Source organism: Mastigoproctus giganteus, chromosome 14 (assembly GCF_048544385.1).
Source record: "Mastigoproctus giganteus isolate SK-2022 chromosome 14, ASM4854438v1, whole genome shotgun sequence".
NCBI lineage: Eukaryota > Metazoa > Arthropoda > Arachnida > Uropygi > Thelyphonidae > Mastigoproctus > Mastigoproctus giganteus.
In genome coordinates this window covers 77,587,017-77,607,199 of record NC_143588.1, presented here as the reverse complement: position 1 = coordinate 77,607,199, position 20,183 = coordinate 77,587,017, and the positions used below count along the sequence as shown (strand labels likewise).

At 37.6% G+C, this 20,183-nt stretch overlaps 1 protein-coding gene across 1 annotated transcript in view; it reads right to left on the bottom strand.

Moving 5' to 3' along the window:
* Positions 1–20,183, bottom strand: part of LOC150075266 (uncharacterized) — an 82,174-nt gene that overhangs the window by 24,742 nt on the left and 37,249 nt on the right. Inside the window, 2 exon segments of the mRNA XM_090388422.1 lie at positions 4,353–4,576; positions 14,701–14,766. Of these exon segments, the coding sequence (XP_090244548.1) occupies positions 4,353–4,576; positions 14,701–14,766 (290 nt within the window).

Here is a 20,183-nt window from a genome sequence, read left to right as displayed (position 1 = left end):
GGTTAATTGCTAGAACAAACTTCCATCTGTCATTGTGGAAGTTGATAGCTTATATAAATTCAAGGAGGAACTGGACAAACTTTTAGAGGGAATGGATGTGTGAATTTTTTTTTTTTTTTTTGGCTGATGCTATATAAGCTCATACACTTGCTTTCTTGCATAACATGCCTCCATTACTACTACTATATTATTGATTGCAGGACGAGGTTACCTCCCAGAATAGTTGAAATAAGCAGTCAATCAAACAAAGTTCAAAGTGGAAATGGATAGTAAACTTTTAGCTGTGGTCATTTAATTGTTGATTGAATTTTATTTATTTGTTTTCTGGGACAATGCAGAATAAATTCATTTCCTTGTGTCATGGCTCTCGTCATATAATTCCTCCTGTAATTTCAGGACAGAATTATTATATGAAATTCTTCAGCCTGACCATATACACCGATGAGCCAAAACATTATGACCAGCGGGTCTTTATGCAAATCGAAGCAACTGCAGGTGAACTATGGCATGTGCGCGGGTCGGGACACGGTATAAAAAACACCTGATACTGAGCTCCATTAATCATTGTAACTCTTGTTCTTCAGATGGGAAAGGCAGCGGACTTAAGCGAGTTTGACAATGGCCAAATTGTAATGGCCAGACAACTGGGTCAAAGCATATTCGAAATGGCACGGCTGGTGAGGTGCTCACGCTCAGCCATGGTTAGTACCTACTGAAAGTGGTCCGAGGGGAAACCCACGAACTGCCAGCAAGGTGTTGGACGACCATGGCTCGCCGATGCTCAAGGTGAGTGAAGGATGGAATGTGGCAACATTCCATCCTTCACGGATGGGGGTAATGTGTCACAACACACAGTACATCGAACCCTGCTGAAAATGGGGCTGCGTAGCAGCAGGCTGCTCCGAGTGCTCATGCTAACCACAGTTCATCGGCGACAGCGTCTACAATGAGCAAGCGAGCATCAAAACTGGACCTTGAGTGATTGGAAGGTTGTCTGGTCCGATGAATCACGTTTCTTGTTGCACCATGTGGGCAACTGGGTACATATGCATTGTTTACCTGGGGAAGTGATGGTGCCTGAATGCACCGTGGGACGAAAACAAGGTACACCCTTTCATGGCAACGGTCTTTCCCTCTGGCGGTGCCATCTTTCAGCAGGATAATGTGCCATGTCACACTGCCCGGATTGTTTGTGACTGGTTCGCGGAACATGAGGAAGACTTCCAGGTATTGCCCTGGCCTCCAAATCCCCCAGACATCAATCCCATTGAGCATATGTGGTTTGTGTTGGAACAGCAACTCTGATCTGTGGCGTCTCAACCACGGACCTTACAGGAGTTAAAGGATCTGCTGGTAACGTGTTGGTACCAGATACTACAAGACACATTTAGAAATCTTGTAGTGTCCATGCCTCGCCAGGTACGAGCTGATTTGGCTGCACGTGGAGGACCAACATCATATTAGGTAGGTGGTCATAATGTTTTGGATCATCGGTGTATATTTTGTGATCAATTGTCAGTTTGTTTTTGCTTTAAATTCCAGATGAATAATCATATACACTTTAGTTCCCTTAAGAAATGATATCTGGTTAGTAATATCAGTGTTTGCATAAAGATGATATACCCTGCCTAGTGCAAAAATTACAAAACTGAAAAAAAAAAAAAAAAAAAAAAAAAAAAGTTCCCAATTATTTAGTCTTGAATCTGCAAAGGAAGTCCTAATGTAATAACCACACATCGTATAAATTCTTTTCTCATCTAGTAGCAAACGAGGAAATTTTCTTCTGAATATGGCTTGACACTTACTGTGCAATGAGTACTCTATGTAAGGTAGTACACACTGAAGTATGCAGTAGAATAAAACTGTTGAACTGATATCTTGAATGGATAACATGAATAGCTGAACAAAAGGCAAAAGGTGCTTTTTATTATACCCATGATACGGTTGAACCAAAAGACCACGACTGATTGTTACTTTTGTAATGTAAGTGTAACTGGATTTTCAGTGAAGAATAAGCACAAGATTGTTTATCTAAACCTAAATTCAGAGATGAGACCAATTCTTCACTATGATAGTATGCCAAATCCGGTATCTCCATAGCATGGACTAGATTCTTTACAAGACTAAATGGAATGTGATTATAGATCTTTATACTGGCCAAGGTGCAATTGGCAGAGACCTTATAACTTCAGCTCCTGAATATGCACTCGATGAAGGGACATTGAAGCTGGAGCTGTTTACCTAAGATGAGTTGAATGATCTCATTAGAAATCTAACCATCTCACCATGGGAAATGCAGCTCTCACACATTTGACGTTTGACATTTTTTAAGCTTTGTATACTTGTATGTATTGCTGCGCAGGTTGCCACGTTCAGCTTAGTGCCAAGTTTTGTGTTCACCTAGCGTTACTTGGAGACGAAATCGCGCATGAGCCAATGCAAAAATCGCGTTATACTCTCACTGTTCCGAAATATATAAGTTGCGTTAGAGCAAATTCGCATTGCGAAGAAGTGCATTATAGCAGAACTGACTGTATTGTGAAAACAATGGATAAGATGAACCTGAGATGATTTCATTACTCAAGTGAGTATTTTCCAAAGATCAGTGCTGAGAAAGTGAAAGAAGGAATCTTTGTGGGCTTCAAATCATAGAGCTTCTGAAGGATGAAAACTTAAAAAAATGCCTCATTATATTAGAACTAAAAGCATGGCAAGCTTTCAAATGGTTTTGTGGAAACTTTTTTGGTTAATCACAGGCCTCTGACATGCAAAGAGAAGTTCAGAAACTGCTTTATGCATATAAAGAAATGGGATGTTGTATGTTGCTGAAACTTCATTTCTTGCATTTGCATTTAGACTTCTTTCCAGAAAACTTTGGCATAATGAACGACAAGCAGGAGGAACAATTCCATCAAGAAAGACATTAAGTCAATGGTAAATCACCACCAAGGTTTCAGGTTTGTGGAATGTGCATATGTTGGCAGACTACTGCTGGATGTTGCACTGCAACAATCATTCACACACAACAGTTTTAAATTGTACATATATTTTTTATAATAGTGTACTGTATTATTTTCATCTCACTATGTGTATAAAGTGTATTGGATTTAGAGTGTAAAAGTGATAAAAATATAATTGTAACCAGTCTCGTGTGTTTTGTAATGAAATTGTATTAGTTACCTTATCCTGATATTATCAGCAGTCATATTATGACGACTACAGGTGCTAGAAAAAAAAAAAAAAAAAAAAAAAACAAACATATTTGAAATCAGCACACAAAGCTGGTTTACAAAAGTGGAACATTTATGTAAGCCTCAAACTTATTTTTCATTTGATTTCAACATGACCATTTCATTGTAACGAATGGGCCTGGTGTACTGGGGTCCATGGTTATGAAAAATATATACAATGATAACCCAGTTTAATATAATACAATAAAATATACAATAGCAGCTTTCGAGACTGTAGTGTCTCTTTTTCAACTGATTATTTAAATTTAAAATCCTCTACTACAAATCAAATTATCTGTTGAAAAAGAGACACTACAGTCTCGAAAGCTTCTGCTATTGTATATTTTATTGTATTATATTAAACTGGGTTATGATTGTATATATGCATATATTTTTCATGACCATTTCAGTGGTTGATCCAAAGAATTCTTTTCTACTGTGACAGAGGACAGTTCCCCTGAGAATGACATTTGTTGCTGAGTACTAAGTTAATAAATAAAAGGTTTGTGGACAGGAGCTGATTTGCAAAAACCCTGTTGGTGCAATGTGCTTTGCACAGTATGTGCACTAATTATTACTACTGTACAACCCCAGACATCTTGAGTGATTCTTTGACAACTCTGGCCACATTTTTACCACCCAACACAACCAACTCTTCAGATATTTCTTGTAAAAATATGCAGTCTCTCTGGTCAATTTTGAACTCTCATATGGCCAAACAGTCTTTTATTGTACAATGTTCCCGGAGATCTTTGAGATGTTAAGCAGCTGTAAAATCTATTATAATCTATTGATAATTCTAACTAACAATTTGAATAAAATGTGCTTATTTCTTAGTATTCCACTACTTATGGTAACATAGTGTACGTGTTTATAAATTTAAAATAAATAATTTTGGCACAAGTGTGTACTAATTGTTGAATATGTTCACAATCAGCCTATCTATTTTACTCAAACAACATTAAAGAACTAATATGAGAATTTTTACAATGCTTTAAGTCTAACACTAATTCCTACTGCTATTTAACAACACAGCTACCAGTCTACACATGTTTTATTGTATAATACAACCATTATGAAATATAAAATAAAATTAACAAAATGCTCTCTGAGCCAGCTTACATATATTATCCAGCTTCTGGAGATTTGGAAGAGCTCTTAGAACGGTGAGACGGTAATTTTCTCCTTCAGCACAAGGATTTTCAGCCAGCCACAAGCTATGCAACCTTGGCAAGCATTGAAGATAAGACACTTCATTTAAATCACGAATTTGATTTTTTCGAAGATATAATTCTTGAAGATTTCTACAATGTGCAAAATCTGACAGTGTTGTAATGTTATTAACACTGAAAGAAAAAAATAAAGGTATGTATGTGATGTTAAGCAGAAATAAGAAGGCAGATATATATATATATCTTACACACACATATGCACGCACGCATTGGGCAGACAACTTGAGTAGTCTGCCCAACGTGCGTGTGTGTAAGAAATTCAATGATAGTACACTATTCTGAATTTTTAAAGACAACTGCAAATACTTACTAACCAAATCAATCTCATCAATTATGAAATTATAAAAAGTATAACTTTCTTGTCCTATCTTATATTTTTGTGATTGGCAAGATTTAGCTACATAATAATGCAACAGTCTTAATGCTCACAGCAAAACAACTTTTGACTCACCTGAGAGCTGCCTTGGTATTGTACTATATTTAAACAAACAGCATTACTAAAAAGTCAATCACCCGTTTATTATTCAACCTCATTAAGAAAAATAATAAAATCTTAAAAATATAGATATTTAAATTTAAAATCCTCTACTACAACAATAATGACTCAAACATTAAATGAAAAATTTCTTACCCAATTGTTACAAATGCATTTTCTTAATACTTCTATTAGTTCTATTTGCATCAATTAAGAAAATAATTTATTTAACCCATAGACATGTAGGAAAGACTTAGTGGGAACCAATATTGGGAACCAAGTTTTTAATAAACTCAAACAACCTGTCACCCAGCTGTAATTTATGTTGCCTTTCAAGGATAGTGTGAAAAATGGTTAGATACCATACTCTATCCAGTGTAAGAAAAGACACAGAAATCTAAATTTTAAATTAATATATTTGTTTAATTTGGTTTGTTAGAATGTTATTAAACTCTCTAATTTCAGCCATTTTTAAGGCTGTCTTTATGATAGTTTTCAAATAATATACAGCCAGGCCTCGCATAACGCGAGTTCGATTAACGCATTTTTCAGTTACCGCTATTTGAAAAAATTATACCACTTTTCACAATGCAAATTTACAGTTACCGCGATCTTTTTTGTTTTCATGTGACAGTTGAAAAAGATTTGAATTGCGCGTTAAGCTTACCGCACGTCGGACGGGCAATAAACAAACGTTTGCCTGCTGCCCACCTCAGTGTGTTCCACCAACCATTGGAAGATGTGTTACTTGTTTGTCTCCAGCTAATAAAGTCAATGCAGACTTGCATTTAAAAATTCAAATTTTTAAATGAGCCAGATGAAAATGTTACTGCGAAAGAGATAATGGTAAAAGAACTAGATGAAATCTTTCGTATTGCAGAGAAGCTCAAACAAAAGGTTTGAGGTTCTCTGCAATATTTATTTCGCCAGGGCCCAGAGAAGATTGTTGTCGGCTATCGGAAATTGATTGATGAATATACAGGTACCCTTCACGGTAGTTAGGTTCCTATAAAATCTCGTGTAGTGTGAAACTGTGTTATAAGGGACTAAGAACTAGTACAAAAAGGCGGGTTACATTCCAAAAGCTACCAAAAATACACCATTTTTTTTATAACCATAGGAAACTTAATTTTTATTAAAAACAGTAATAACTGAAAGCAAACACCTTACAAATTGTGACACACATGTCAGATAATGTACATTCATTTAATTTTCTTCCTCTTCATGGCTGCTAAGCACAATCAAACAAGAACGTTTTCTGTTGCAGAATATCTTCACCTTCTCAATTTTCTTCTTCAGCATCTAGATATTGTGTATCTTCTGCTCTCTTTAAAAAATCAGTAATCTGGGTTTTTTGTTTGCTTTTGCTTGATAGATCTTTTAAATTTCATGGTATGGAGCTAAGCATTTTTGAAGCTCTCTTTTGAACTTTATGCTCTTTTCCATTGAAGGATCTGCATTCAAAGAATAAGAATTTTAAAATTTGGAACTTAAAACTTTCACCTGCACTATCATCCTCTGAATTGGTTTGGTTTACCTCCAATGCCATTTCCACCAAATCTTGAGTGCTTTTTCCATTTTCTCAATTATTGGCGCTCGGGGACGAGCTGTCATATTTGCGGAAATTAAAGATCCTGCAGCAACAGCAGTTCTAATTTTATGTTCATTTTTCTTTATGGTCTGGATTGTTGCTTCATTTAAATTTAAACTTTTTGCAACGTATGATACCTTTCCCCTTTTTTAAGATGTTCCAAAATCTGTACCTTTGATTCTAGAGAAATAAAGTTTCTTTTGAGCAGTGCTTTTTTACTTTCCTTAGGCTTAATTTAAGGCTGGAATTTAATTCACAACAAAGAAATTATTCCATTATGGTTCTTAAGAACAAAGTTTAGTAATACATACTTGGAAAAATTTATAAAGGATCAAATAAAAACCAAAATAACCTTACAAAACCATTAAAAGTCACGAACTGCATGCTTCGAAGTCACGATTTTTTATAGTCTCAAACAAACACAAGTTCAATAGCACAGAAACCTAACAAGGATTTTCCAACAAATTAAAATACGGGGATTTCGCAAAAAAAAAATTTTTTTTTTTTTTTTTTTTTTGCATAACGACTAGCAAGTCACCAGCAAGGATTCACAAAAAAGAATGGAAACGTTTAAAAATTACATCCAACAAAATAGCAGGGTTTCCCCCTCCACAAAAACTCAAAATTACCATGTTGTGCGAGGATTTCTACAATTTATCAATCGTGTTAAAGTGAAACCGTGTTGTAGAAGTACAGTGTTATACGAGGGTTGCCTGTACTTACCATGTTATAATCCTTCCTTTCTTGATTATTGTGAGTGATCCTAATTATTATATTAGCTATCTACTTTTCTGATCCATAAATATTAGCACACTTCTAATGTTATGAAAGATGTTGCATAAAAAAACGGCTACTAGTGTTACCAAAAACAGTGGCACACTTTTTGTGATGCCTAAGTGTTATGTCTGGATGATTGTATAATTGTTGGAATGCTATCATGTTGCCAGGTGATCAATACAGAACAAGAAGTGACTAATATTTAGAGGAGTTGTTTTACAGTGAGATTTTGTTTATACTAGTGTTAAGTAATCTGAAAGGTTATAATTGCTGTACACACCTCCTGATCAGTAAAGTTAGGGAAGTTAGGGATTCATTAAGTTGAAAAGTGAAAGGGATTAAGAACTAAAACTATTAAAAATAAGCCTTTGCTGAATTAATATAAGTAATCTGAAAGGTAATTTACGTTTCAAAGTAAACAACTAATTGTTTAAAATGTTGCAGTTATTCATTTTATTTTATATAATATTGGTTTAAACACACCACAGACAACTCTTAAACAAAAAACTACGTTAGTAGTTTGAAGAGCATCATTTTATCTGTATCTCATATTGTGCTCTTCCTTCACAATGAGTTCTCATGTATTGCACTACCTCGAATAAGCAGCGCTTCACTAAAAGAGAAGACTATTGTTACTTATTCTTGGTGGGCACCACCACCACCACCACCCAGACGGCACCGTTTCAAGGCTTGTTGGCCTTTCATCAGCGGGTGGGCAGTTACCCTGGTATTGCAGACATGAAAATCCAGTTGTGAAGATAATCCCACAATGAGCGATGCAAGAAGGTGTATGTGATAATATTTTACTTAAACATTCTCACAGTGGAAACATGTATACACCTTATATGAGGTATATAATATGAGGGTATAATTTGAAAGTGTCTGAAATTCTGCCCAGACACGACAGAAGGGAGTACATGATGAGAGTCTTGTCAATCAATTCGGCCCTGGAGGGAATGTGCAAGGCTCAAGGGGTAGAATTTTTTTCAGCTTAGTCCGTGCTTGTTAACAGGAGAGACTGCTTCTACAGGGATGGGATACACTTAAATAGAAAGGGTGCAAGAATATTTGCTGATGCTATCGAGGCAGTATTAGGTGGGTCGGAAAACTGCTAGCTTGGGGGGGGGGATTCACAGACTACAAGGTTAAAAGTAGCCACAGGCAGAGGTGAAAGTGATTTTTGCACTACTTCTATTAGAATAAACAGTGGCCTGGAGCGAGGGGTGCTGGGGGTTTCAGGGACTGATGGCAATCATTGTGAAACAGGTGGGTATATGGGATGTGTTAGGGTAACTAAGAATAAGAATAAGTGTGTGTATACGTTCATGTATACCAATGCTAGAAGTATAGTTAATAATTAAAATATTTAATTATTAAAATAGTTTAATTAATAAATTAATAAAAAATAAAATAATATATTTTTAATATTATAATATTATTTTTTTAAAATAAAAAATAAAAATAAATAAATTAATAAAAAATAAAAAAGTAATAATTATATGTAGTAATTAAAAAAATTAATAATATTTTCTATAAGTAACTTATAGACCTAGTCAGGATCCTTAGTTTATTCTGAATTGAGACAGCGAGATTTGGAAGTTAATTAATACTTAAGTGTCCATAGATTTACCGTTCATGACTTGCTGCCATTGTTATACGATACGTTATATCCCGAACTAGATATGTTTGTTTGTTATTTGGTTTTTAGGAGCATTAGTAACTAAGACCATATTGCTCCACCCGAACTAGATAGCGTTAGCAGTATAGTATAGTATAGTATAGTATAGTATAGTATAGTATATAATATAATATTGTAAATTAATCAGTAAAATCTATTAATCTTGTTAAACTTCATTTTCAATTAAATTGTGCTTTTTAACTAAATACATATAACAACTTAGATTTTACAAATGTAACATAATTAATTAACACATAACTTGATACGGAAGTTATATAAACAGAACTCGTAGATAATACTCGATACTGAAACATATATATATATATAGCATTATAACTGTGTTGGGATACAAGTTTAGAGTTATAATTTTGTACTGAAATTGAAATTTTATTGAAATTAAATCGAAATAATGACTCAGACCAGAGCAGCAAAGCAAAAGGCTCAAGCTAATCGGAGTGCTGTGGTTCAGGGGAGAACTGAGGGGGGCAGTTGCCCTCTGAATCACAGCCTTTTAAATGCACTGCTTGCTTGATGTTTGTGGAGCAATCGGGTACGGGACATGATATTGCCATGGGGGATGTCATTCTGTGTGCATGATGTAAGGAGTGTAAGGAAATCAGGCGACAACTCAGCGTTGTTATGGGCCTATATGAGAGCTTGAAGGACAGGGTGGATGCCCTCGAAGGATCTAAATTGAGGGGTCCATCAAGCTCTCAGCTGCCCACATCAACGCAAGAGCTTGCACTTGGTCGTCACGCAACACAGCAGCAACCCCCCAAGGCAGATGCGTTGTTCCCACAGGAACTAGTAGTTGTTGGCGACTCTATTGTCAGGGAAATGGGGAACATGGTATGTAAAAAGGATAGGTAGAATAGGACCAGGGTATGTCTGCCAGGGGCAAAGGTTGATGATGTTGTAGAGCGGATATCATCTTTTAAGGGCACAAAACATGATATAGTTGTACACGTTGGCACAAATGATATTAAGAGTAGGAGACCGGCAGAATTACTTAACAAGTACAGGTCACTGTTGGAAAAAAGCCGTGAATTAGGGATGAATTTGAAAGTGTCTGCAATTCTGCCCAGACACGATACGAGGGAGTATATGATAAGAACCTTGACGATCAATTCGGCCATGGAAAGATTGTGCAAGGCTCAAGGAGGAAGCATTTTTCTCAACGTGGTCTGTACTTGTTAACAGGAGAGACTGCTTCTACAGGGATGGGATACACTTAAATAGAAAAGGTGCAAGAATATTTGCTGATGCTATTGAGGCAGTGTTAGGTGGGTCAGAAAACTGCTAGCTTGGGGAGATACAAGGACTAATAGATTAACTGTAGCCACTGGCAGAGGTGAAAGTGATTCTTGCACTGCTTCTACTGGAATGAGCAGCATCCTGGAAAACAAGATGCAGGGTATTTCAGAGAATGCTGGGAGTCATTGCGGTACAAGTAAACACATGTGTTGTGTCAGGGTAGCTAAGAATAGGAACAGGTGCATGTATACTTGCGTGTACACCAATGCTAGCAGTTTGGTAAATAAATTTGATGGAAGAAGTGCATGTATACTTGCGTGTACACCAATGCTAGAAGTTTGGTAAATAAATTTGATGAATTTGAGGTATTGCTCAAAACATCAAAGGCAGATATTGTTGGGGTATCAGAGACATGGTGTCACAGAGATATAAGGAATTCAGAACTAGAATTTGGGGAGTACAATGTGTACAGAAAGGATAGACAGGACAGGAAAGGAGGAGAGGTTATGCTATTAGTTAAGAAACACATAAAATCCAAGGAAGTGAAGCCAGTCAACATCGCTGGACAGTGCAGTGTCAAGTCAGTTTGGTGTGACATAAGCATTGGGAGATCAAAATTGAGATTAGGAGTGTGCTATAGGCCTAATGACTCTGATGAGTATAATAAGAAACTGTACAGGGAAATAAATAGGGCCAGTAAATCAGAGAGTCTTATAATGGACGATTTTAATTTCCCAGATATTGACTGGAATTTGTGGGTCAGTCACTCACACACTAGCAAGGCTTTTTTGGATTTATTGGATGATTGTTTTCTACATCAGCATGTTCGGGAGGCAACTAGAGGAGTAATACTCTTAATCTGATTATCAGTAGTGATTCTTCATGCATTAAGAATCTGCAGATAAACGAACCACTAGGTGGCAGTGATCACAATGTGCTGAAGTGGGATTTACTCAAAGAGGTAACTACCATCAGAAGTAAAGGGAAGGGTTTTTGCTTTCGTAAAGGCGACTATGATGGTCTGAGACAGTATTTAAATTCTATACAGTGGGACCAACTGATGATGTTACCAACAGCAAATTCAAAATGGGAAGCATTCAAAGAACTTATCTTGGAAGCTACTAGGCTTTTCATGCCAACTAAGAGATATTGTTCAAGGTTTAAGCCTAAATGGATGTCAGATGAACTAATGAGACATATGGCAGAGAATAAAAATGCATGGGATACATATAAATTAACATGTGACACAGAAGCCTATGATAAATATAAGTTGGTCTGTAACCAAGTCACAAAGGAGGCTAGGCAGGCAAAGGCAGATTACGAAAAATCCTAGGCAAAGATGCAAATGAAAACAGGAAATAGTTCTTTACTTATGTAAACTCTAGAAGGAAGGGGATGAATCAGATTGGTCCACATGATATCGATGGTTCAACTGTTGATCCTGCTCAGGTAGCTAACAAAGTAAATGAATATTTTGCATCAACATTTACACATGACGAGTTATTCAGCGAGGGGAATGCCAGAGGTGTATTCAACTCTAGCAGTAAGCTAGATAATCTTGTAATAACTGAAAGTAAAGTGGAGGAGAAATTGTTGAAGATAAACACAAGAAAGGCACCTGGGATGGATGGGATCTATACAGTTATATTAAAGGAGGCAGCAAAGGAAGTAAGCAAACCCTTAGCCATAATTATGAGAGCTTCCTTGGACTCAGGGGAGGTACCCATAGACTGGAGATGTGCAAATGTGACCCCAATTCACAAAGGAGGATCAAAGGCTGACACAAGTAATTATAGACCTGTGAGTTTAACTTCTGTTCCAGGAAAATTAATGGAGGCACCGATTAAAGAAGCACTGCAGGATCATCTAGACAAGACTTCAGTTATAGCTCGGACACAGCATGGTTTTGCTAAGGGAAAGTCTTGCCTGACCAATTTGATTGGATACTATGATGCAGTCACAAAAGAACTGAATGCAGGGAATAACTTTGATATTATATATTTGGATCTTGGAAAGGCTTTTGATACTGTTGCACATGGAAGACTGCTGAACAAATTGGAGCAGTGTGGCATTGGAGGCAAATTGCTGCTATGGATAAAGGGATGGTTGAGGGGAAGACAGAGTGGTAATCAATGGACACTGCTCATTGTGGACTAATGTTACTAGTGGAGTCCCTCAGGGTTCTGTGTTGGGTCCATTATTGTTTTCTGTATTTATAAATGATGTTGATGATGGTATATCAACATCATTTATATCAACATCAGGGATAAGGAGGTGATTATTCCATTGTATAAGGCGATGGTCAGGCCACACCTAGAGTACTGTATACAGGTCTGGAGGCCTCATTTCAAGAAGGATGTAGAGCTGCTGGAACGAGTACAGAGAAGGGCAACAAGATTAGTGAATGGAACAAAGGGGTGCTCTTACGAAGAAAGGCTTAAGTTTTGCAAATTACAGTGTCTGGAGACTAGGCACCAGCGAGGTGATCTGATAGAGGTGTATAAAGCCTTGAATGGTTTAAGCATGCTCAATGCTGATGGGATTCTTCCTCTAGCTCAGAAAAATCACCTGAGAGGGCATAAATTCAAATTGAGGAAAGACAGATGTAGGATAGACATGCGGAAATTTGCCTTTAGCCAGCGGGTGGTTGGTTGGTGGAACAGACTTCCATCCCTTGTGGTGGAGGTTGATAGCCTAAATAAGTTTAAGGCTCAGCTGGACAGGTATTTTGAACGAACAGAGGGGTGAAGTGGAAGTGAGTTTTTTTTTTTTTTTTTTTTGGCTGATGCTGCATAAGCTTGCTTTCTTGCATCAAATGCCTCTACTAATGCTAATGCTAATATCAAGCTTAATGTCCAAGTTTGCAGATGATATAAAGGTTGGCATGGTTGTTAAGAACACTAATGATGCTATGCTGCTGCAACAAGATCTGGAAAGGTTGAGCAGATGGGCTGAGAGGTGGCAAATGAAGTTTAACATTGACAAATGTAAAGTACTACATATGGGAAACAGCAACCCCAGAGCAATGTATCAACTCTGTGGTACTACACTGACAGTGGTAGAGAATGAAAAGGACCTTGGAGTAATTGTGCAGGCAGAATTAAGTTCTCTGAGCTGTGCAGACGGGCTGCAAGAGTAGCTCATGGTGTCTTGTCAATGATATACAGGAATTTTTCTAGCAGGGATAAGGAGGTGATTATTCCCTTGTATAAGGCAATGGTTAGGCCACACCTTGAGTACTGTATACAGGTCTGGAGGCCTCATTTCAAGAAGGATGTAGAGCTGCTGGAACGGCAACAAGATTAATGAATGGAACAAAGGTGTTGCTCTTACAAAGAAAGGCTTAAGTTTTGCAAATTACAGTGTCTGGAGACTAGGCACCGGCGAGGTGATCTGATAGAGATGTATAAAGCCTTGAATGGTTTGAGCATCCTCAATGCCAATGGGATTTTTCTTCTTGCTCAGAATAATCACCTGAGGGGGCATAAACTCAGATTGAGGAAAGACAGATGTAGGATATCTGTGCGGAAATTTGCCTTTAGCCCGCGGGTAGTTGGTTGGTGGAACAGACTTCCATCCCTTGTTGTGGAAGTTGATAGCCTAAATAAATTTAAGGCTCAGCTGGACAGGTATTTCAAATGAACGGAGGGGTGAAATGGAAGGTTTTTTTTTTTTTTTTTGGCCGATACTGCATAAGCTTGCTTTCTTGCATCATATGCCTCTACTAATGCTAATGCTAATTTGATGAATTTGAAGTGTTGGTCAAGACATCAAAGGTGGATATTGTTGGGATATCAAATTCGGAATGGAATGCAGAATTGGAATTTGGGCAGCATAATGTGTACTGAAAGGATAGACAAGATAGGAAGGGAGAAGGGGTTATGCTGTTAATTAAGAAAAACAAAAAAATCTCAGGAAGTGCATCCAGCTGACATGGGTGGACAGTGCAATGTTGAGTCTGTTTGGTGTGACATAAGCGCTGCGAAAGCAAAAATAAGAGTAGGAGTGTGTTATAGGCCTAATGACTCGAATGAGCACAATGAACAATTGTGTACAGATAAATAGTTGGCTAGTAAATTATAATGTCTTATAATAGGGGATTTTTAACTGGAATTTGTGGGTTGGTCACTCACTTTCTTATATCATTTTCCACTACTAATACTAATAACAATGGTAAGTGACTACATATGGATTAATGTTATTCTCAACATGAATCACATATGAGGAGTTCAGATGACTGATCTTAAAAAAGTAAAAGAAATGCTTAGAAGTCAAGGCTCATCACCTCCAATAACATCTTTAAAAGAGGTACACATACAGTCTGTTAAGAAAGAATTACACCTGGCACTGTTAAAAGAATGATCTGTAGTAAGAGAGCAGTCTATTAAAGTTTAAAACTATAGGTGAAACAAGTAAAAAAAATCAAAACTAGTTTTCCAAATTAAGAACATCTAAAAGCATACCTTAAAGAGAGAACCTCCACATAAGCCATTCTTCTCACAATACCAACATCTGATAACTCACTTCCCCTGAAATATCAATTTTTTATTTTCATCAAAAACTTCAATTATCATTTCAAATTTTTCTTTCTGTTATAAGGAAAAATATCAATGTTCATATACACATATTAACCAAAAGAATTCTAAATACAGTAAAATGTCGGTTATTATGCGGAAGTCAGTTATCCAGAATAATTTGAAAGGCTGGTCTTTCATTTTTTTTTTTTATTATTAACTGTAGTATAGTAAGCGCCAGTTATTGTGATCACGTTTGCAAGCTGAATTTTGATTATAATAAGCGAAATATTGAGTTTACTACCTGTTTATAACAGATTGTACAAACAAAATGCCCAATAAACCAAAAACTGCAAATTGTTTTTATTGTTTTATGGTTGTGACCTCTAGAATTCTATGTGACCTTCAGAAATGTGCTTTAGAAAAATATCACAGACACTACTGGGTTTTCTCGAAAACCATGAGTGAATTTCAGATTAGTTTAGCTCCAGATTCGGTAAGAATAATATCGGCCAGAAATTATTTGATTTATTATTTTTCTCATATTTTTAAGGTAAAATGGGAACGAAAAGAAGAAAACACGTAGTTTTAACATTGCAACAAAAAAAAGGAATTTATTAATCGAATTAGAAAAAGTGAAAATTTAGGAAATCTCTCCAAAGAGTTTAATGTGGGGGCTTCAACAATTTATGACATCAAGAAAAATTCCAATGCTACAACAGAATTTGTGCCGATTATGGATAGTGAAGGAGGATCTAGCATTAGCATTAGTAGAGGCTTATGATGCAAGAAAGCAAGCTTACGCAGCATCTGCCAAAAAAAAAAAAAAAAAAAAACACCGCTCCAATTTCACACCTCCATTCGTTCGAAATACCTGTCCAGCTGAGCCTTAAATTTATTTAGGCTATCAACTTCCACAACAAGGGATGGAAGTCTGTTCCACCAACCAACTACCCGCTGGCTAAAGGCAAATTTCGGCACATCTGTCCTACACCTGTCTTTCCTCAATTTGAATTTATGCCCTCTCAGGTGATTATTCTGAGCAAGAGGAAGAATCCCATTGGCATTGAGGATGCTCAAACCATTCAAGGCTTTATACACCTCTATCAGATTACATCGCCGGTGCCTAGTCTCCAGACACTGTAATTTGCAAAACTTAAGCCTTTCTTCGTAAGAGCAACTCTTTGTTCCATTCACTAATCTTGTTGCCCTTCTCTGTACTTATTGTAATCCTTCTTGAAATGAGGCCTCCAGACCTGTATAGAGTACTCAAGGTGCAGCCTGACCATTTCCTTATATAAGGGAATAATCATCTCCTTATCTCTGCTAGAAAAATTCCTCTATATCATTGACAAAACACCATGAGCTACTCTTGCAGCCCGTCTGCACTGCTCAGAGAACTTCATATCTGCCTGCACAATTACCCCAAGGTCCTTTTCATTCTCTACCACTGTCAGTGTAGTACCACAGAGTTGATACGTTGCTCTGGGGTTGCTGTTTCCCATATGTAGTACTTTACATTTGTCAATGTTAAACTTCATTTGCCACCTCTCAGCCCATCTGCTCAACTTTTCCAGATCCTGTTGCAGCAGCATAGCGTCAGTAGTGTCCTTAACAACCCTGCCAACCTTTGTAACGTCTGCAAACTTGGATATTAAAGCTTGATATACCATCATCAATATTATTTATAAATACAGAAAACAATAATGGACCTAACACTGAACCCTGAGGGACTCCACTAATAACATTAGTCCACGATGATCAGTGTCCATTGATTACCACTCTGTCTTCTCCCACTCAACCACCCCTTTAACCATAGAAGCAATTTTCCTCCAATGCCACACTGCTCCAATTTGTGCAGCAGTCTTCCATGTGCAACAGTATCAAAAGCCTTTCTAAGATCCAAGTATATAATATCAAAGTTATTCCCTGCATCCAGTTCTTTTGTGACTGCATCATAGTATCCAATCAAATTGGTCAGGGAAGACTTCCCCTTAACAAAACCATGCTGTGTCCGAGCTATAACTGAAGTCTTGTCTAGATGATTCTGCAGTGCTTCTTTAACCAGTGCCTCCATTAATTTTCCTGGAACACAAGTTAAACTCACAGGTATATAATTACTTGTGTCAGCCTTGGATTCTGCTTTGTGAATTGGGGTCACATTTGCACATCTCCAGTCTATGGGTACCTTCCCCTGAGTCCAAAGAAGCTCTCATAATTACAGCTAAGGGTTTGCTTACTTCCTTTGCTGCCTCCTTTAATATAACTGGATATATCCCACCCACCCCGGGTGCCTTTTTTATGTTTATCCTCAACAATTTCTCCTCCACTTTCCTCTCAGTTATTACAAAATCATCTAGCTCACTGCCAGAGTTTAATTCACCTCTGGCATTCCCCTTCCTGAATAACTCCTCATGTGTGAATGTAGATGCAAAATTTTAATTTAGTTTGTTAGCCATCTGAGCAGAATCCTCAACTGTTGAACCATCAATATCCAGTGGACCAATGTGATTCATCCCTTTTCTTCTAGAGTTTACATAGGTAAAGAACTCTTTTCTGTTTTTCTTTGCATCCTTTGCCAAGGATTTCTCATAATCTGCCTTTGCCTGCCTAATCTCCTTTGTGACTTGGTTACAGACCACCTTATATCTATCATAGGCTTCCATGTCACCCATTAATTTCTATGTATCCCATGCATTTTTCTTCTCTGCCATATGTTTCATTAGTTCATCTGACATCCATTTAGGCCTAAACCTTGAACAATATTTCTTAGTTGGTATGTAAAGCGTAGTAGCTTCCAAGATAAGTTCTTTAAATGCTTCCCATTTTGAATTTGCAGTTGGTAACATCATCAGTTGGTTCCACTGTATAGAATTTAAATACTGTCTCAGACCACCATAGTCTCCTTTACGAAAACAAAAACCCTTCCCTCTACCCCTGATGGGAGTTACCTCTTTGAGTAAATCCCACTTCAGCACACTGTGATTACTGCCACCTAGTGCTTCGTTTATCTGCAGATTCTTAATGCATGAAGAATCACTACTGATAATCAGATCAAGAGTATTACTCCATCTAGTTGCCTCCCGAACATGCTGATGTAGAAAACAATCATCCAATAAATCCAAAAAAGCCTTGCTAGTGTGTGAGTGACCAACCCACAAATTCCAGTCAATATCTGGGAAATTAAAATCACCCATTATAAGACTCTCTGATTTACTGGCCTTCTCTATTTCCCTGTACAGTTTCTTATTATACTCATCAGAGTCATTAGGCCTATAGCACACTCCTACACTCAATTTTGATCTCCCAATGCTTATGTCACACCTAACTGACTCGACACTGCACTGTCCAGCGATGTCGACTGGCTTCACTTCCTTGGATTTTATGTGTTTCTTAACTAATAGCATAACCCCTCCTCTCTTCCTGTCCTGTCTATCCTTTCTGTACACATTGTACTCTCCAAATTCCAGTTTTGCATTCCTTATATCTGTGTGACACCACGTCTCTGATATCCCAACAATATCTGCCTTTGATGTTTTGAGCAATACCTCAAATTCATCAAATTTATTTACCAAACTCCTAGCATTGGTGTACACGCAAGTATACATGCACCTGTTCCTATTCTTAGCTACCCTAACACAACACATGTGTTTACTTGTACCGCGTTGACTCCCAGCAGTCCCTGAAATATCCTGCAACTTGTTTTCCAGGCTGCTGCTCATTCCAATAGAAGTAGTACAAGGATCACTTTCACCTCTGCCAGTGGCTACTGTTAATCTATTAGTCCTTGCATCCCCCCAAGCTAGCAGTTTTCCGACCCACCTAATACTTCGTCGATAGCATCAGCAAATATTCAACACTCAACCATCCCTTTATCCATAGCAGCAATTTGCCTCCAATGCCACCCTGATCCAATTTTGGCAGTAGTCTTCCATGTGGAACAGCATCAAAGGCTTTTCTAAGATCCAAATATATGATATAAAAGTTATTCTTTGCATCCAGTTCCTTTGTTACTACATCATAGTATCCAATCAAATTAGCATTAGCATTACTAGATGCATATGATGCAAGAAAGCAAGCTTATGCAGCATCAGCCAAGAGGATAAAAAAAAAAAAAAAAAAACGCTTCCATTTCACCCCTCCGTTCATTCGAAATACCTGTGCAGCTGAGCCTTAAATTTATTTAGGCTATCAACTTCCACAACAAGGGATGGAAGTCTGTTCCACCAACCAACTACCCACTGGCTAAAGGCAAATTTCCACACATCTATCCTACATCTGTCTTTCCTCAATCTGAATTTATGCCCTCTCAGGTGATTATTCTGAGCAAGAGGAAGAATCCCATCGGCATTGAGCATGCTCAAACCATTCAAGGCTTATACACCTCTATCAGATTACCTTGCCGGTGCCTAGCCTCCAGACGCTGTAATTTGCAAAACTTAAACCTTTTTTCGTAAGAGCAACCATTTGTTCCATTCACTAATCTTGTTGCCCTTCTCTATACTCATTCCAGCAGCTCTACGTCCTTCTTGAAATGAACCTCCAGACCTGTATACAGTACTCAAGTTGTGGCCTGACCATTGCCTTATATAAGGGAATAATCACCTCCTTAGCACTGCTAGAAAAATTCCTGTATATCATTGACAAGACACCATGAGCTTTTCTTGCAGCCCATCTACACTGCTTAGAGAACTTCATATCTGCCTGCACAATTACTCCCAGGTCCTTTTCATTCTCTACCACTGTCAGTGTAGTACCACAGGGTTGATACATTGCTCTGGGGTTGCTGTTTCCCATATGTAGTACTTTACATTTGTCAATGTTAAACTTCATCTGCCACCTCTCAGCCCATCTGCTCAACCTTTCCAGATCCTGTTGCAGTAGCATAGCATCAGTAGTGTCCTTAACAACCCTGCCAACTTTTGTATCATCTGCAAACTTGGACATTAAGCTTGATATACCATCATCAATATCATTTATAAACACAGAAAACAATAATGTACCCAACACTGAACCCCGAGGGACTCCACTAATAACATTAATCCACGATAAGTAGTGTCCATTGATTACCACTCTGTCTTCTCCCCTCAACAATCCCTTTAACCATAGCAGCAATTTGCCTCCAATGCCACACTGCTCCAATTTGCAGTCTTCCATGTGCAACAGTATCAAAAGCCTTTCTAAGATCCAAATATATAATATCAAAGTTATTCCCTGCATCCAGTTCTTTTGTGACTGCATCATAGTATCCTATCAAATTGGTCAGGCAAGACTTTCCGTTAACAAAACCATGCTGTGTCCAAGCTATAACTGAAGTCTTGTCTAGATGATCCTGCAGTGCTTCTTTAATCAGTGCCTCCATTAATTTTGATGTGGTTACAAAGGAACTGGATGCAAAATGATTTCAGGAAAGCTTTTGACACCATTGCGCA